We start from the raw sequence: 16,713 nt of genomic DNA on the forward strand, positions 1-16,713 counted from the left end.
AGAATAGAGGTCTGACAGGTGTCTTGCGTGGCTAGACACACCAGACACACAGTAGGTAGATTGACTTAACTACACAAATATTGATTTAACCTTGCATCAGACACCGCGTGTAGGTATATCCTTTATAAAGGTAAACAAACGAGTAAAGCACTAAATAACTCGGACCCTTCCGAGAAGTGTACGGGCCTTTGAACTTCAAATTCTAAAGAAAGTATAAGGCTTATTTGGAGAAAGAAAAGTTAGTCCTGGCAGTGACATTACTGTGATGACATCATTACTGGCACGCGACGACGTGCGGAGCATCCTCACAATTACAACTCGGACTGAGAGACACATCATCACAGGACTAAACAATACCTCGCGTAAGCTATAGGCTTTACAAAGCTGCGTGCCGTGCATTCTGCAGGAGGTTCTGTACTGAAGTTCAAGGTTTTTGCGCTCCGCCCTGGTGAATAACGGTCTGGAATGTTATGGTAAGAAACGTTGTTTTCACAACCTCGTGAGAATTAGGGTTAGGGTTAGATTCAATGGTTAGGTTAGGTGACTGAGATTATTAAACTTCATCCTTAAAAAGTTTACTTCAGCTCTCGCCTCGGAGGCGTTTGCACTAGGTGCAGTCTCCACAGAACAACGGCGTATTAGGTGTTAGGCTTACGTTTTCGATTGGTATGAACAGAAAATTAATTGAACAGACCAAGAACAATAGGTTTCACCAAACTATGTAAGAGAACAATTAAGCAGGTTAAAATCATACATCCTTTTCACATAATTTTGTTTATTTTATTGCTTTTTTATACATGTTAATGTCAATGTGAAATGAAAAAAATATTCAACGCATAGCCTATCAAGGAAATGTCAGAATGCAGAAGTACATCGTGGTCATTCATGATGGGATTTGTGGTATCGATCTAAACTGCACCACGGCAGCTCTTTATCTCAAATACATTTTGAGAACAAGTCGCTTATAACAGGCGCACTTCATCACTCATTTCTCTATGCCGCCAATTTGCATAACACACATATCGCCTGATAACCGGTTGTGTTGGTTGGTTGTGTTGGTTGAGACTTAAAAGCTTGCACTGTTAGGCTACTTAAAATGTGTGTTCACCACTAATCAACCGCTGTAGGCTATCCACTGTAATCGAGATGCTGTTGTAAGCTATTCATGTTATTCTTCCACTTATTGCAGTGGATGCACTACGTTCTTTTTATTTATTAAATACGAATGGTATAATTGAAATTCAGAGTGAATAAGTAGGCAAGACAGGTGCACGCTTAACTAACCATCGAAATACTGTAAAACAGGAAATGCGTGATCACGAGTCTCGAGACTTGAGAGCCCTAATGTAACAGCTCTCACCTACGAATACACAAAGATTTTTACCATGGGCGTATCTAGCCCTATTTTGGGGGGGCTGGAGCCCAAAACAATAATAATATATATATATTTTTTTCATATTTTAAATCTACATTTGTAAATGTTTCTTCCTAAAACCCACTAATAGACACTATTTAAAAGGATATATATTTTTTTCATTCTTATGGGGGAACATTCCCCCAGACCCCCCTAGTTTTGCTGGGTCACAGGAGAAAGAATAGGTTTTGACTAGGGGCTTAGCCCCCCCAAAGGTGGGAACCTAGATTTGCCCCTGTTCACACACACTGAAACTTGTTTACAACACACACACACAATCTTCCTGACAAGCAGGATGTCAGTGAATTATCTTGGTTTCGAATTTCACTGCTTTCTTTAACCTCAAAGTTTGGTAACCTACAATCTTTTACTTGCCTTCCTCCTAAGAAATATTGTCCAATCAAAGGTAGGCTACTTAATTCCACAGATCCAAAACCGTATCCAGACACAATAGAACCTAGAATGACAAGAGAGTAAGACATGAAAACAACAAAAACCGCACGCCTTAAGCATTACCTCTAAGACAATTGCAAACAATTGCTCCTTAAAGAAGGAACACAACTGGTTGAATTTAGAGTATGCCAAATTTATGGATAAATATTGAATAATTAAATAACAACAGTGGAAGCAAAGCCCATCTTCGCACAAAAGCAGAAGGTAGGAGACAGCTATGTTATATGTATACATTTCCCACATATGTATGTGATATATAATACATTGTAAACATTTTTAATAAGATGTCACTACTACAACCTGGCTCTTGGGAGTCATCTGTCTAATTAGGATGCTATAGAGACACGACAGGATGGTGTAATCATTTGGAACTAAATACATCAGCAAAATGTAGACAACACACATTTGCAAAGAAAACATACTGCTACACAAAAACTGATAGGAAAATAGTATTGGGAAGTCATGCATTCACAAAGACTGGGAGCTAAATATTAACAGATTTTATTAACCTCTGTAGAAAACAGAAGGTTGAAGTTGTCGCCAAGCAGTGACTTGGTATTTCGGCGTACAGTAAAGCATTAAGGAAAGTCTTCTCACATGCTCACTCTTTCCCTCTCTTTCCCTCATTCTCCCATTCTTACATTTCTCTCTCCCTTTCTCTCTTTCTTTCCCTACAATTTGAACTTATTCTCTATCTCTGTCTCTCATTGTTTGATTTTCTTCTGTTTCTCTCTGTCTCTCTGTCCTTGTCTCTCACTCCCCCCCCCCCCATTTGTCACTCTCTGTCACTCTATCTCTTCATCTATCTTTCCCTCCTTTCCCATTATCCAGAGATGGAGCTGGACAACATGACTCTGAGGGACAACTCCAGCCAGACCTGTCCGTCCATCGATGAGTTCCGGAACCAGGTTTATTCCACCGTATACTCCCTAATAACCGTCTTTGGCCTGGTAGGAAATGGCTTTGCTGTGTTGGTACTGGTCCAAACCAAGCGCCAGAGCTCGCCCTTCCATGTCTACATGCTCAATCTGGCTGTGTCCGACCTGCTGTGTGTCAGCACGCTCCCGCTGAGAGTCCTCTACTACGTCAACAAAGGCCAGTGGAACATGGGAGATTTCCTGTGTCGCATCAGCTCCTACGCCCTGTACGTTAACCTGTACTGCAGCATCTTCTTCATGACCGCCATGTCTGTCACCCGGTTCATTGCCATCGTGTTCCCTGTCCAGAACTTGCGCCTGGTGTCTCAGAGCCGCGCTCGCCTGGTGTGTGTAGGCATCTGGGTGTTCATCTGCGCCGTCTCCTCGCCCTTTCTGATGTCAGGCGAGTACTACGACCCAGACACCAACAAGACTAAGTGCTTTGAGCCGCCGCCGCGCAAAGATAACGACCTGTCCAAGCTAAACATGCTCAATTACTTTTCCCTGGCGGTGGGCTTTATCCTTCCCTTCCTGATCATCCTGCTCTGTTATGCCGGGATCATCCGGGCACTGCTGTCACGCGCCCAGAGCTCACGGTGCAATCGCGGCTCGGGCTCCAAGGCCATCCGTATGATCATTATCGTCGCTCTGGCCTTTTTGCTTTGCTTCACACCTTACCACGTGCAGCGCAGTCTTCACCTCAGCTTCCTGACGCGCGCCGACACCACCTGCGACGAGGTGGTGGCCATGCAGAAGTCGGTGGTGGTCACGCTGTGTCTGGCAGCGTCCAACTCCTGCTTTGACCCGCTGCTCTACTTCTTTTCCGGGGAGGGCTTCCGACGTCGCCTCTCCACCATGCGGAAGCCCACCATGGTAGGGAACTGCAGGCCCCAGGCACTGCCCAGCCTCACAGAGAATCCTGAGGGGGAGAACTGCCAGCTGAAGGCCCACTGATGCTGTGCCAGTGACCCAGACATCAACACGCTTGAGAGAGAGAGGTGGGCTAGAGTTGTCACACGCTGACCCGACACTGCGTTGTGAGAGGAGCTGCACTTCCAGAGAAGACAGTCTTTTGTGTTTCTGAGGGTATTCTGTGGTCTTGTTAGGAAAATCTTCCCAATATGGCGGTAGTGCTAACACTCCCTTCACTATCAAAAGGGTGTTCATTTCCGCTTCAGGGTGACCTGAAGTGGAAACTTCCTTCTTCCTTAGAATGCCACCAAGCTTGTTGTATGAATACACAGATTAGATTGCCCCATTGTCTGCCTCTTACCTGTTAATTAGTTTTTCACGCTTCCCCTCAAACCAAACACTGAAAACTAGTGTTGGTGCTTTCCTAATGTAGCTCTTAGCTTTCATCACCATTTGGTGAAATTATGCCTTCTTGCATATTTGAGAATATCATGTAACAACTTTAAAAGGGAGGATAGAGGGATAGAAGGATGGGGAGGGGGGATAGAAGGATTTTGATTATGTCATACAGACTGACAGACTATAAGGGCCTCATTTAATAACAGGATTGAGCCCATTTGAGGCGTAAAATAGTGGGTAAAGACATAAAACCGTATTTACAAAGGCAGTGCACTTGAGTAAAAACGCAGATTACCGCTGCTGGGAGGGTATAAGGGAAAGTGGATGTGTGCCGCAAAGAGATTGAGGAGAGGTGTATTTCGTCCTTGTAACATGTTAATGTTAGCTGTAACTTCGTGAACCAATATTTGTATCTCCTGTTCGCTGAACCTTCTTTTTCTTTTCCTCGAATCACTCATGGTGGCAGTAACATTTAGGCGATTTCTCCCGTCTTTTAAAGGCACGCTAATTAGGCCTAACACTAAAGGGCTGAGTAAGGCGCCAATTGCCTGACGAGGATCTGGTTTGATAAATACCGGAATGCGTGAATACACCGTGCGCTATTTACGGTTGGGCAAAGGCGCAGATGAAGCTGCGGTCGCAATGTTAGTAAATGAGGCCCCAAGTGTCAGGGGAAACATTTAAATGGTATTCCTTGACAGGTTTCAATCTCTATCTTACTAGACAATTGAATGATGGCATGTGTTTATGTATGTATATGAGCAATGTGTTGTACAGTAATTGATGTATTGAATTCAATATGTGATGAATTAAATCTAGTGCACTTAAATATTGGATAGGATTTGTCTCATGACTGGTTTCACGTTCATCAGGTCTGATGTTTGCTCGTGGCCAGTATTATGGGACAGCTGTAAGGTTGGAGATTTTATTATACCAAACTTCCATTTACTTGAAAGTTTGCACTCTTGCACACAACATACAACTTTTAAGTGTGCTTTAAATCCTGCCTGCTGTACATATTTCTACATAAAAATAAAAATGTTATTGTATGGTCCTGACAGCTTTATTCCTGTTGTTAGCACATAAGAACATGAAAAACACGTGACAAGGTGCATACAAGACTGCAATATATCGTTATGATGACAATCTAATGATTGGGATTAACACATGAAAATAATTTAATTTTCATTAGCCATTAAATATTGTGCTCCAATGACCAGCTCCAGGCATATCTGCAGTACACTCTTTCAGCCACTGTGTGTCAGCAAAGTGCAGAAATCCTCCTTTCTGCGCTGCATGTTGAGAAAAGTGTACCCCCCTTTGACCCTGACCGGAATGTAAAACAATCAAGATCAAGTTTAGTGTAAAGTCTACCTTTCATATTTTCATATTTGTCTCCTTCAATAAATGAATGAGTTTGTTACTAACTTAAGAGTAATCAAAGGGTGAAAGGCCCTGTGTGTGGATCTAAGGTTCAGTCTGTGACAGAGAGCTGTAGAACTTCATGTAAGTTATTGGGAAATGTATATAAATTCTTCCATTAAATTCTTATCTTCAAGTTCTGAGAACACATTTCATACAGTACACATTCATGTTACAGCTAGGCTCTGACACATGATACATCTTTCTATGTCAACGCAGGTTAGATGTTGTGTCAGCGCTTTTACTTTCCTGCGCCTCTTTGCTCTCATTCAGTCGATTCTGCCAAAAGTCACGTTAGAGATGAAGCTCAATGTTCTCGCGGTTTCCTCAAGATAAGGGTTATCCGGTGACCTCTGCAATGTGGAGGGAGGTACCGCAGAGCAAACGTCAGCATGTAGGAGGGCTAGAAGACAGTCTGCAGTGAGTCAAGACCCAGAGAGGAACACACAAGGACACTTACATTTACATTTAGTCATTTAGCAGACGCTCTTATCCAGAGCGACTTACAGTAAGTACAGGGACATTCCCCCCGTGGCAAGTAGGGTGAAGTGCCCTGCCCAAGGACCCAACGTCACAACGTCGGCGTGGAATCGACACTTGGGTCAGGCTGTCCAGGACTGACAGTGTGTGTGTGTGTGCCTGCATGTGCATGTTTCCATTTCCGTAACGGAAGGGCAGGAAGGATGCTAGAACAACAATGGGCAATTTAGCATAATCACTGCCCATTGTAACTGACATCATCGCTGTTGTGATTGTGCAACACACACACAGGGTATGTGTGTTTACTTATTTGTGAATTCATTTGCATGTGTATGAGCATGCAGAGTATTGCATGTCTCCACATGTGCTGGCTTCTGCATGTCTGTGGCACAACCTAAAACTGACCCGAAGCCAAGTGTGAGAGCCGCCCACAAGCTCCTACACCCTTGTTAGCTTCGGCAGAAGGACAAAAGTGGCTGTGGGTGTGTAAGGGTGGGTGTCTCAGGGTTGATGGGTGGGGTCCAGGTTCAAGGTTCAGGGGGTGGTAGCTGAGGTGCAAACAGGGGACTGTGGGGGTCTGGAGTCTGGAGTCTGGAAAACCACTGTAGCCCTGGAATGTTCCTGAATTCACATAAGGAGTCGATCACTTCTCACTCAATAACCAACCAGCTGAAACATGAACATAGCTAATGTCACTGGTGCTAAGTCAGACGTTAGTCTGGTTGTTCACCCCAGTGCTGTGATAGTCCCCAGCCCCAGCTCCCTGTCCTCTCACACAACTCCCCATGCCCCAGATCCCTACAGTCTCCCCATCTCCCACCCAGTCTCTCTCCTCTACAATTCCCCTTTGTCCCAGTTACTCTCGTCGTCCTTCTATGTTTTTGCCTTAATTGCCAAGTCTCTCTGTGACAATCCAGCTATTTTAATCCATCTCTACCCCACCCCATCTCCCCTTCAAGTCCCCCTCTCCTATCTTATTCTTCCAATCCTTCTCTCCCACCCCATCTCTCTCATACCCTCCTTACTAGGGTCCATCTCCTTGCTAACATGAAACCCGTGACTGAAGAGCCGGCCTCCTCCACAGGGCCTGTGTACTCCACAGAGAGTATTTTTGTCTGCCAGTGTATTTCTGTCTCCTTGACTAGCACGATGTGACGCACACACTCCTTGGAGAGAAAGGGTCTTCAGTGTTTGTGACCCTCCAGTCAAAATGTTATCACCCCATCGCTTTCCAAATCATATCAAGTCTTCTGGCATTTACCAAACCCCACATTTTCCTAGAAAAGACCAGAACCAGTGTGTTAGATTTTGTAATCAGGGCACAAACCATTTACAAAGTTAAATTGAATGACAAAATGATTAATGTTAAAAGATAAATGAGTAATTCAAAGACTTGTAGTAACTTGAATACCTAACTCAGGCTTTTTATGAAATCTCTAACTGATATCACGGTATACTTTGTGTAAATATGACACAATTTCAACTCTGTTCTATTTGATTAAATGAGTCATATTTACTTTAAATATTTACTTTCCATTCCTTAAATAACAAATGTAAAAGGCCTAGAAAATTGTATTTCCTCGTGCAGATATATCACAGGAAGTGACGAGAATAACATTTAGTGGAACCTTTCAAATCTTCACGTACGACTGGATGACAGGATAACCAAACACGTCATGTTGTAGACAGAAATAGCACAGTAGTACTGTGAACCTCAAAAGAGCCCATTTGCAAACTGAAGAATTTCCTAACATACATGCCAGAATGACATTAAAAAAGACGACCGGGTCCATCTGGACGAAAAATGAGTCTGGAATTACAGTGAAATGGTAACTTTATTTATTTATTGCCCAGAGGCTATGGGACTCTTCTGACTACGAGGAACACAAGAGGCCCTTCTGTCCCTAATCAGCCAAGCGGCCCCATCCCTCAGGCTCCTGCTAATGTCTCATTCATAATGGCATACTCTTCCTCATTTACTGATAAGGTGATACGCCCTGTCAAATCAATTCATGTGGATCGGTCTGTGATGTGGTACTGTGTGGTTGTGAAGCTTTTTGCCTCAATAGTGACCCTGTGGAATGCAAATTTTATTGAACTCCCCCCTCAAACACACAAATTATCTACTGTATCTTTTTCTCACTTTCCAACTCTGAAAATAACACTCTGAATGTATCATGGCTAAAACAATGTACATGTTGTTTGCTGAAAATAAAACATTGGTTTCTCGCACCCCTGACCTCAGTCATGATCCTGACCCTGACCCTAAGCTTCGTTTTATTCACTGTTGCCCCCACACTAAGACACTCATCATGAGGGATAACGACCGCATGCCTCAGTCAACAGGAACAGGCCCACAGGAAACTGCTGTGAATGACCTCTGGCTTGTTTGCTTGCTTGACAAAGTCCAAAGTGGATCACTCTACCTAGGTGTAAAGTCAATGCCACAGCACATCATGCATAATCTCAGCTTTGAACATCTGCCATCAGTGATTTGATACACCACAAGTGGATAAACGATATTGTGGCTGTTGTATTGTGTGTGTCCAACAGAGGGCGATAGTGGGTGTAACTGTTAGCGGGAAGACAGATCAGAGTTTAGGAGGAAAAGCATGTGAGATGGTATATATATATATATATATATAAGAGTGAGCAGAGGAGAACATGAACACTGACTTGACAAAGACTGGAGGAGGGGGCCACTGGCACAAAACAGGGCTTTGTTTGCGTTCTGTGGGCTCACATCTTCTGACTCTAGTGTTCCAGGACTCTACTGAAGAATACGGCCACCAAGGGAAAGCCGCTTGGTGAAACAAAAGTTTGCTGGAGTACGACAATGTAGAGGATTTGGGGATTTAAAGATAAATGATTCACAATAACATGGTTCTCTCTATCTCTAGAGAGTAACGAAACACCAAAACCACTTGAGTCAATCTCCAAAGGTTAATATTCTTTCCATCTTGGTCTGGATACCGACAAATCTTTGCAAGTGTTCTTTATGATGACATGGTGGTGAATCCCTGCATGTGTGTGTGTGTGTGTGTGATGGTTTGCCTTGTTCATGTTTAACATCGATCATAAGAGGAAATAAATAGAATATAATAAATCAATAAAAACAGTCACAACCTTTCGCAATTCTTTTTTTTTTTACTAGGAAGAGGCATCCTAAGGTTTGGGGTGTGTAGATTGTTATTTTATTTGCTGCTTTTAAGCTTTTACAAGTAGTTTAAGAATTTGGAAAGAAGCTTTGAGAGCTTCACAGTTTATCCAGGCTAGAAGGAGCATTGGAACAACCAATGTTGTCTTGATTGTTCGTGGGTTTGTATAAAAGTTTGCTTATTGTAAACATTTGTAACTATGTGGCTTTGTTCTAATGTCTGTCTTCTCTGTGATACTGAACATTGAAATAATGGAATGCAAGTATCTTCAACTCATTTTTGTTTTAGTTTATTTTTGTTGAGTTGGCTATCATGGCTAGTATGAACTGTACACTATAGATGGGAGGGATAGTCAAGGATTCTGCAAGGGGCGTCTCAATACTGCCATTTACTGGCATTCAAACCCATAATGTTGGTCTGGCATGTGCCTTTTCCAACAAATTAATTTGCGTTGCTTTGGTGGCTTGACCTTGAACATTAGGACAGTCACAGACGGAGGGCAGGGCTCAATGGGTTCCATCAGCTGGGGTGAGATTTATCTACAGGTTTGTCCCTGAACAGTGTCACTGTCTATTTGTCGTTGGGCCTGGAGCCTGGTTAGGTTGCAGACTCATAAGGCTGCAGATTCATCCAGCTGATCACAGCTGGGATCAGGCGGCATCACCCAGGGAAGGATCACGCTGGCCAACAGATAAAAGACAAAAACAAGGAAGTGTGTTTGATCTAGCTCTCTGGGCTGTGGATGTTCTGTACCGTCTTCTGTTTAGAGGGGACGCCACTGTGGGCCTTTGTTTCAGGGGTCTTGTGTCTGAATTTCTAAGCCAAGGTTAAAAAGAAACACCGTTGTGGCTTAAGGCTAGGTTTGGTTTGAAATAGATGTCTTGTAAACAGGAGTGTTTATGTCTCCTACCTTTACTGGCCTTAAAGAGAAGTATGTGTAAGCATATGAGTGTGTTTACCATTTTAACCCCAGTTACGTTAATAGGTGTGTGTGTGTTCAAGTTCAAGTTCAAGTCTTTTCTTTTTCAGGTACACAGAACAACACAAGGTTAGACTGGGCACTGAAATTCTTAAGACAAGACTGGCATAGACCTGGCATAACATAACATATAAGTACACGGAACATAATTTACATCTATGCTGAGCTTAAATAAGTGAAACTTCCTAAATATACAGATAGCAATAAATAATCGACTATACTAACCCCAATACTAAAACTTCCTAAATTACAGATAACAATAAGTAGTACACTGTACTAACCCTAAATGCACATAAAACCTATTTCAACCCTATAACCTATTCTAACCTAAGTGGAGTATAGTACAATAATGCAAATTTGCAGATCAGTGACCAAGTCAATGACCATACAGGAGCCTGGTGGCGAGGTATAGTGAGGTACAGTAGTGCAATGTTACTGATGGTGCAACCAGTAGCTGAAAGTGACAGAGTATAAGTGGCTAGTGTGCAGTAAATCAATGTCCATATCAGTGTCCATTCAGAAGCCTGATGGCCCTTGGGTAGAAACTGTTGTCCAGTCTGCGTGTGCGCGATCGGATGCTGCGGTGTGTGTGTGTGGGTATGTGGTACGGTACCATATAATCTGTGATGGTCTATTCCACTGAGAGTTTAACTGTCTCTATCACCTGTATATTCTAATGTTTCTCATGTGAGTTCTCATGAGTTTCTCATGTCCAAGTAGCAAGAAGAAGACTGGGAGAGACTGGGGTAGACTGTGCATGGTTGAGGGGGACTGGGTAGACAGATGGACACAGAGGGAGACAGTGTAGACTGAGTGCTACTGTGTATGTGGAGGGTCCAATATGCTTGGAGGTTAAACCTGAGGGGTTACTCCCTCAAATGGCCATTGTGTTTTCCCATCACATGACACCTGGTCACAGACTTTTAATCAGAGCTGGAAAGATCCTTCCCTTTACAGCACACACAGATAGTACGCATACACACAAACAGTATACATGCACACATACTCACAATAAGCTGTTTGTTTTCCCCAAAGAATGTGCAGCCCCACGTTCATGGTGGCTGCGTTTGTGACTTATAGCTTTCTTCTCCTCCCTTCATCCACCTCTTCTTTCTTCTTCTCTTTTCCCTAGCTTCTCCTCCCCCTCTCCTCTTCCTCGTCATACTGCTTCGGCTTCATTCATCCACCTTCTCTTGTCCTTCTCCTCCTTCACCCCTGCTCCAACCGGCCACATTCAAATTAACGTTTTTATTCACTTAATATCAAAGTTCCGCTCATGAACTACCAACTGATACCCTTGGAGCATGGGAGCAAGCACACGGCCCTTCAGACCTGTCGGAAAACTGACGTGTCCCAATGAAGCCCCAGTTGATGTAGCTTCCATCAGTTTTTCCTGAGCTCATGTTTCATTACCAAAATGTAAACATGACATATCACAGATCAGAATAAGAGGACTGCTTGGTGCTCAAACAGACATAATGGCTGACTTAGGACCCCAACATATGAGAAATTGGATTTAAGGACCCATATCTGATGGGCTTTGTCTGCTTAGTCCCACAGCCTGATGGCCTCTCTGGCGCTACACCAAGATTTATGAAACTCGTAACATTTATTAGATTTACTGGTATTAGTCAGTCTCACAGGCCGGAGACACAGAGTCTATAACATTTAGACATACCGCGACAGGAAAACTTGACCATGATAACTTTCTCAGACACAAAAATCAATTTTTGTCCCCTTTCCAATTGTGTGTGTGTGATAAGTCATGTTTCACCACCTGTGCTTTAGTTTCGATGCCAGAAAGTTATTCTCAAAGCATGCAAATTGATATGTGATCCTGTGTTGAGCACAATTGCACAAAAATGCATCCAGACACAAACACACACATGCTTCCACACCCACACACTGTGTTTCCAGTGTCCAGCTGTGCTCTGTCCCAACCTCCTACCAGAGGAGATCAGGCCCTGCAAATCACTGTTCAACTACACTCCACTCCACCCAATTCCCACTCGCACGTAAAGGCACACAAACACACACCCCTTATCCCGACTCTGCTGCCGCCCCCTTCCAAACACACACACACACACGCACATGCACACACACACCCAAACACACACACCAAACAACCAACCCCCAAACACACACACACACCTGAGGGCAATCCACTCCATCCCATGATCCTGCTTCTTGGTGCTAATGGTGTGTGCATCCACAGACCAGAACCAAGAAAATCAGAAGCAGATGTCTGGTCGAAAGTCTGTCTGTATAGCAACACCCCCCCCCCCCCCCCCCCCCCCCCCCCCCCAGCATCACCGAGCCCCTGTCCAACAGGACATGACAGGTAGGATGACATGACACGGCTATGTGAGCCTGCAGTTTAGATATAGGACGTGTGATCAGGTACAGAGAGGGAATGTGCTGATTGTGGTCTGGTCATGCCTTCTAGTGTTCCCACGGGGCTGATACTCAGGAGAAGGACCCTGTCTGCCTGCCTGCCTCTCAACCTGCCTGCCTGTCTAACTGTCAGTCAGACTATTGTATGCCCTGTCTTGTCTCCCTCTCTTTCTCGCTCTACCTCCATAAACTCAGGTTTTGGCTGAGGACGGCTCCTACTCTGGTCTGATAGGGTTTGAGGGCCATGTGGGGCCAGGAGAGTGCCAGTTTATGTGCAGACACACACACACACACAGAGGGGTCGATCGGAAGCAGATGTATAGCCGGACGGTTCCAAGTCTTCACAGTATACTGTTCGTTGATGTGTAAGCTATCTCCTGTCCAGATCAGTCTCTTAGTACACAGCCTGATATTAATCCTTGTGAAAATGTCAGGTCTTGTGAAATACAATGTAAATCAGTCTCAGCTGGACTTTCCAGACACAGTTCTCAGAATATGGCTCTTCATCTCCTCCACTCATCTCCTCCACTCATCTCCTCTCCTCTTGAGTTGTTGTTGCTGGTAGAGTCTAGGACCTGTTGGACCTCTGTAATCTGTGTAACATGGCCACCACTCTGAACTGTTGACAATCGCCTGCTTTGTGTCCCCAATTACAGTGTCTGCCAGCCACTAATAGGACACATGAGGGGTGCATTAGTAGTTGGCTGGTAATTCCCCATATTATATGACTATTAGATGGCAAAGTGAATTCTTACTCACACTAACATACCATATAAACACAAATACCTGCACATACATTGCAACAACAAACACATGCTCAATGTCAACAAGTGTCAATTAGAAGCCCCAAGAGAAAACACAAAACTGTCTCAAAAACCTGATAAGAGAGAAGCAGAGAGACAGAATCGCAGGGTGGCAGACAGGAAGAGAGACAGACAACAGACATGCTAAGCAGCCACACCAAACCCTGGTAATACTCGGCAAGGCTCCATTCCAACATGAACAGGTTAAGATGTAGTTATGGATACCTCAGATATGTGGAATGACACATTTTCCTTGTGTGCCATTGTCACAGGTGTAGTCCCATCGCCCCTCAGTATCGCTTCCCGCTGATCTTGCCCACAGCCGTATTTGAGCTCAGGCCCTCTGAGTTTGAATGCAACGACCACCTCTAAAAATATTGTGTGATTGTTTTTTCAATGGTGTGGATGGTCAGTATTTATTCAGAGGAGAGAGTTTTCACCAATTCAACTTGGGTACACCATCAGGGGCTGGAAGTCTCATAAGGATCATACAAATGGGAACACATTTTCTCTTGGCAAGCTCTCTTGGTAAATCTGACCATCCGTCATACTCTATGTCAACCTATTGAATCTTTAGTGCCGTGTCCAACTGGCTCTTGAGCTACCCCCACTAGCTCCATCTCTCTCTCTCTCTCTCTCTCTCTCTCTCTCTCTCTCTCTCTCTCTCTCTCCCTCTCATTATCTCTCTCTTTATTTTGGGAATCTTTCACTCACTCTATCATCTATCTTTCTGAATCTCAGACTTTCGTAAGAAGAGTAAGACTAAAATCAAGAGAGAAGGGGAGAGGAGAGAGTTTGACCACACTGCAGGCAGAAAACAGAAACAACTTCCAGAATATAAACGTTGACATGCAAGGTGAGGGTAAGCGTAAGCATATAGGACACTGGGCTTAGACTGAGAGACTGTCCTTTAGGCACTGTTGTGTTTCTAAGGGAAATTCACATCCTGCCCCACAGTTCCACACAATAGCAATGATCTTTTAACTTCAACTTACTCTTATTGTATACTGAAGGAGAAACAATAGTTCCGTATGGTCACAGTGGTGGAGAGAGTCTGGACCTGCCCCTGGTTCCTCTTCACATCTGTAAGAGGTGCATTCAAAGGTCAACAAGGGAAATACTTCTCAAAAACACAGTTTTTATTTTCTAAATATTCTCTCTCATTCTGTCAGTCTCTCTTTCCTCTCCACTCTCTCCTTCAGTTTCCTGCACAGGAACACATAAGGGAGGAAGTCCACACCTATCCTGGATCTCTCTCTCTCCATCCCCCACTCTCTCTCTTTCTCTGTCTCTCTGCTTTCAAATTGTTGCTGACTGGGAATGGAGACCTTTTGCCCTCCCAGTAATGCTGTAGTCCTTCCAAGAGGTCCTTGGCTAACAGGCCGGATGCATGCAGCAGGTTTGTCCCTTTGTTGATGTCACTGCCTGGGCCAGCGTCCGGTTTCCCATGGGTAGGGCCAGGGGGGCGGAAGGGGAAAGGGATTGTGTGCATGCGTGTGTGTACATGTGTTAGTGTGTGTTTGTGTGTGTTAGTGTGTGTGTGTGTGTGTTGGGGATAAAGGGTTGAAAGGGTTATCAGGCAAGAAGGGGTCGAAGGGGATCATTTTTGGTTGGAATGAGTGACAATCAGTTGTCTCATTCTCAGACTCTGCACAATGTAGAGTGATGCTACAACTGCCTCACCCACCGTCCCCCACAAACACAACTGTATCTGGGATGGAATATGGAGAGGTCTGTGGAGGGCATGGGTAGGGCTGATAATGATACAATGGTTATTTCTGCTCCGGATGCAATTTTCTAACCTTAAGTCACAACCAATGGGATCCTTATTCTTTGAAAACACATTTTAGCAAGCAAGTATTTCCCAAAAGCTTTATACTTGTGGACAGGAACACAAAAAGTGCCTATTCACTCACACAAGAAAATTTACATTTGATTGCACACACACATAAACACGCACATTCAAGAGAAGAGCATGCCAGAGGAAAGATAGCTTCCACATGCAGCCATTGTCTTTCCTCACTGGAATATGAGGATGGAGGAGTTGTACTAAACTCTTGATTGAAACTCAACACTGGGACAGGATTGGACACTGTGACCCACATGCCCAATAAGTCTCAGTTCATCATGCATGTCAATAAAAACTACTGTCATCTTTACTGTTGGTGAAGCTGTGTTTTAGTCCTGCTTTACAAGTCTCTCTGGGATCTGTAAACTGTAATTCACCTTAGCTAGCTGCTGCTTGTTGTTAATCAACAGTGAGTTTGGGAGTTCCTTCAGGCATCCTGACACTGCTGCTACTGTGGGGTCTCTGTCTGCTACTGGTCTGTTACTAATGCAGCCTGTATTGTGCATGCTGGACAGCTACTGGGATCAGGGACAAGTTGAATGGCCAAGTGCAACAGCTCTCTGATCCCAGCTGGAGGAAAGAAATGGCTTTTAACAATGGGAAATAGATTGATTGCAAATTGACTTGGATTGACGATTTAGTTACAAAAGTATTACAGTTGTCTATAATGTGAGTTTAGATGACATGCGTCTTGTTCATTGATGTGAAATACTCCAAACTCCAAACTCATTTTATCCAGCTCCAGTTCATGTTCCATTCTGTGTGTCTTGTTTTTTGGAAGTGTTAAAAACTATATAATAACATTAATTCAGTCAATAAACCATATTGACCCCAACAAATGGACAAAAACACAGGCACCCAGACTGTTAAAATAAAAACAAAAGCATATAAACACACACATATACCAGACACATACAGACCCTTACACATAACACATATCTATCAAAACAGCATGTGCACACACTCTCACACAGACAGACACAATCACAAAAACATGTCTCATTATCAAGGCCTAGTCCTGAGAGGATAAGACACATGGAGTCAATCCAGACAGCTGGAGAGAGCATACCTCCTGCATGCAAAATGAAGCTCCACCCCTTGATTTACACACTATCAAATATTGAAAGTCCTCTTCATTTTCTTTTTGACAACCATATCATAAAAACACGAATCAATTTTTGACAGTTTGAAATAACATGACCAACTGTGACACCATGGCACAGCACAGCGGACATGAATCTACAGTCCTCATGAAGGTGTATCAATGATGAAGCACTGGGTAGGAAACAACAGACAGACATGGTAATAATGTCTCATGCTATTCGCCAGACAATAGTTAGTTGTATATGTTATAGAAAAAGGTTTGAACACAAGCCTGTGACCTCACCAAAGCCACATGGCTCAAAACTTAGGGTGCGGCCCGTGTGTGTGCTTTGAGCACTGTGTACGTGCTGGGTTGTGTCTTTGGAGCCCAGGTCTAAAGTCTAAACTCAAATTTAACGTCTGACTTGTCTGCATTGGATCACTTACACA

The 16,713-nt window shown here is 43.8% G+C and overlaps 1 protein-coding gene across 2 annotated transcripts; it reads left to right on the forward strand.

Annotated features, from left to right (window-relative positions):
* The first annotated feature begins 164 nt into the window (after nucleotides 1-164).
* Nucleotides 165-8,229, forward strand: cysltr1 (cysteinyl leukotriene receptor 1). Of its 2 annotated transcripts, none has more exons than XM_047023730.1 (2): nucleotides 165-473; nucleotides 2,699-8,229. In XM_047023730.1, exon 2 carries the CDS (start codon nucleotides 2,701-2,703, stop codon nucleotides 3,736-3,738), a length of 1,038 nt encoding a protein of 345 aa, XP_046879686.1. In that variant the 5' UTR covers nucleotides 165-473; nucleotides 2,699-2,700; the 3' UTR covers nucleotides 3,739-8,229. The 2 variants fall into 2 exon arrangements, with proteins under 2 accessions (XP_046879686.1, XP_046879695.1); XM_047023739.1 differs by lacking the exon at nucleotides 165-473 and adding an exon at nucleotides 1,703-2,071.
* Nucleotides 8,230-16,713: the final 8,484 nt, after the last annotated feature.

The sequence above is a fragment of the Hypomesus transpacificus genome, chromosome 1 (assembly GCF_021917145.1).
Source record: "Hypomesus transpacificus isolate Combined female chromosome 1, fHypTra1, whole genome shotgun sequence".
Taxonomy (NCBI): Eukaryota; Metazoa; Chordata; class Actinopteri; order Osmeriformes; family Osmeridae; genus Hypomesus; species Hypomesus transpacificus.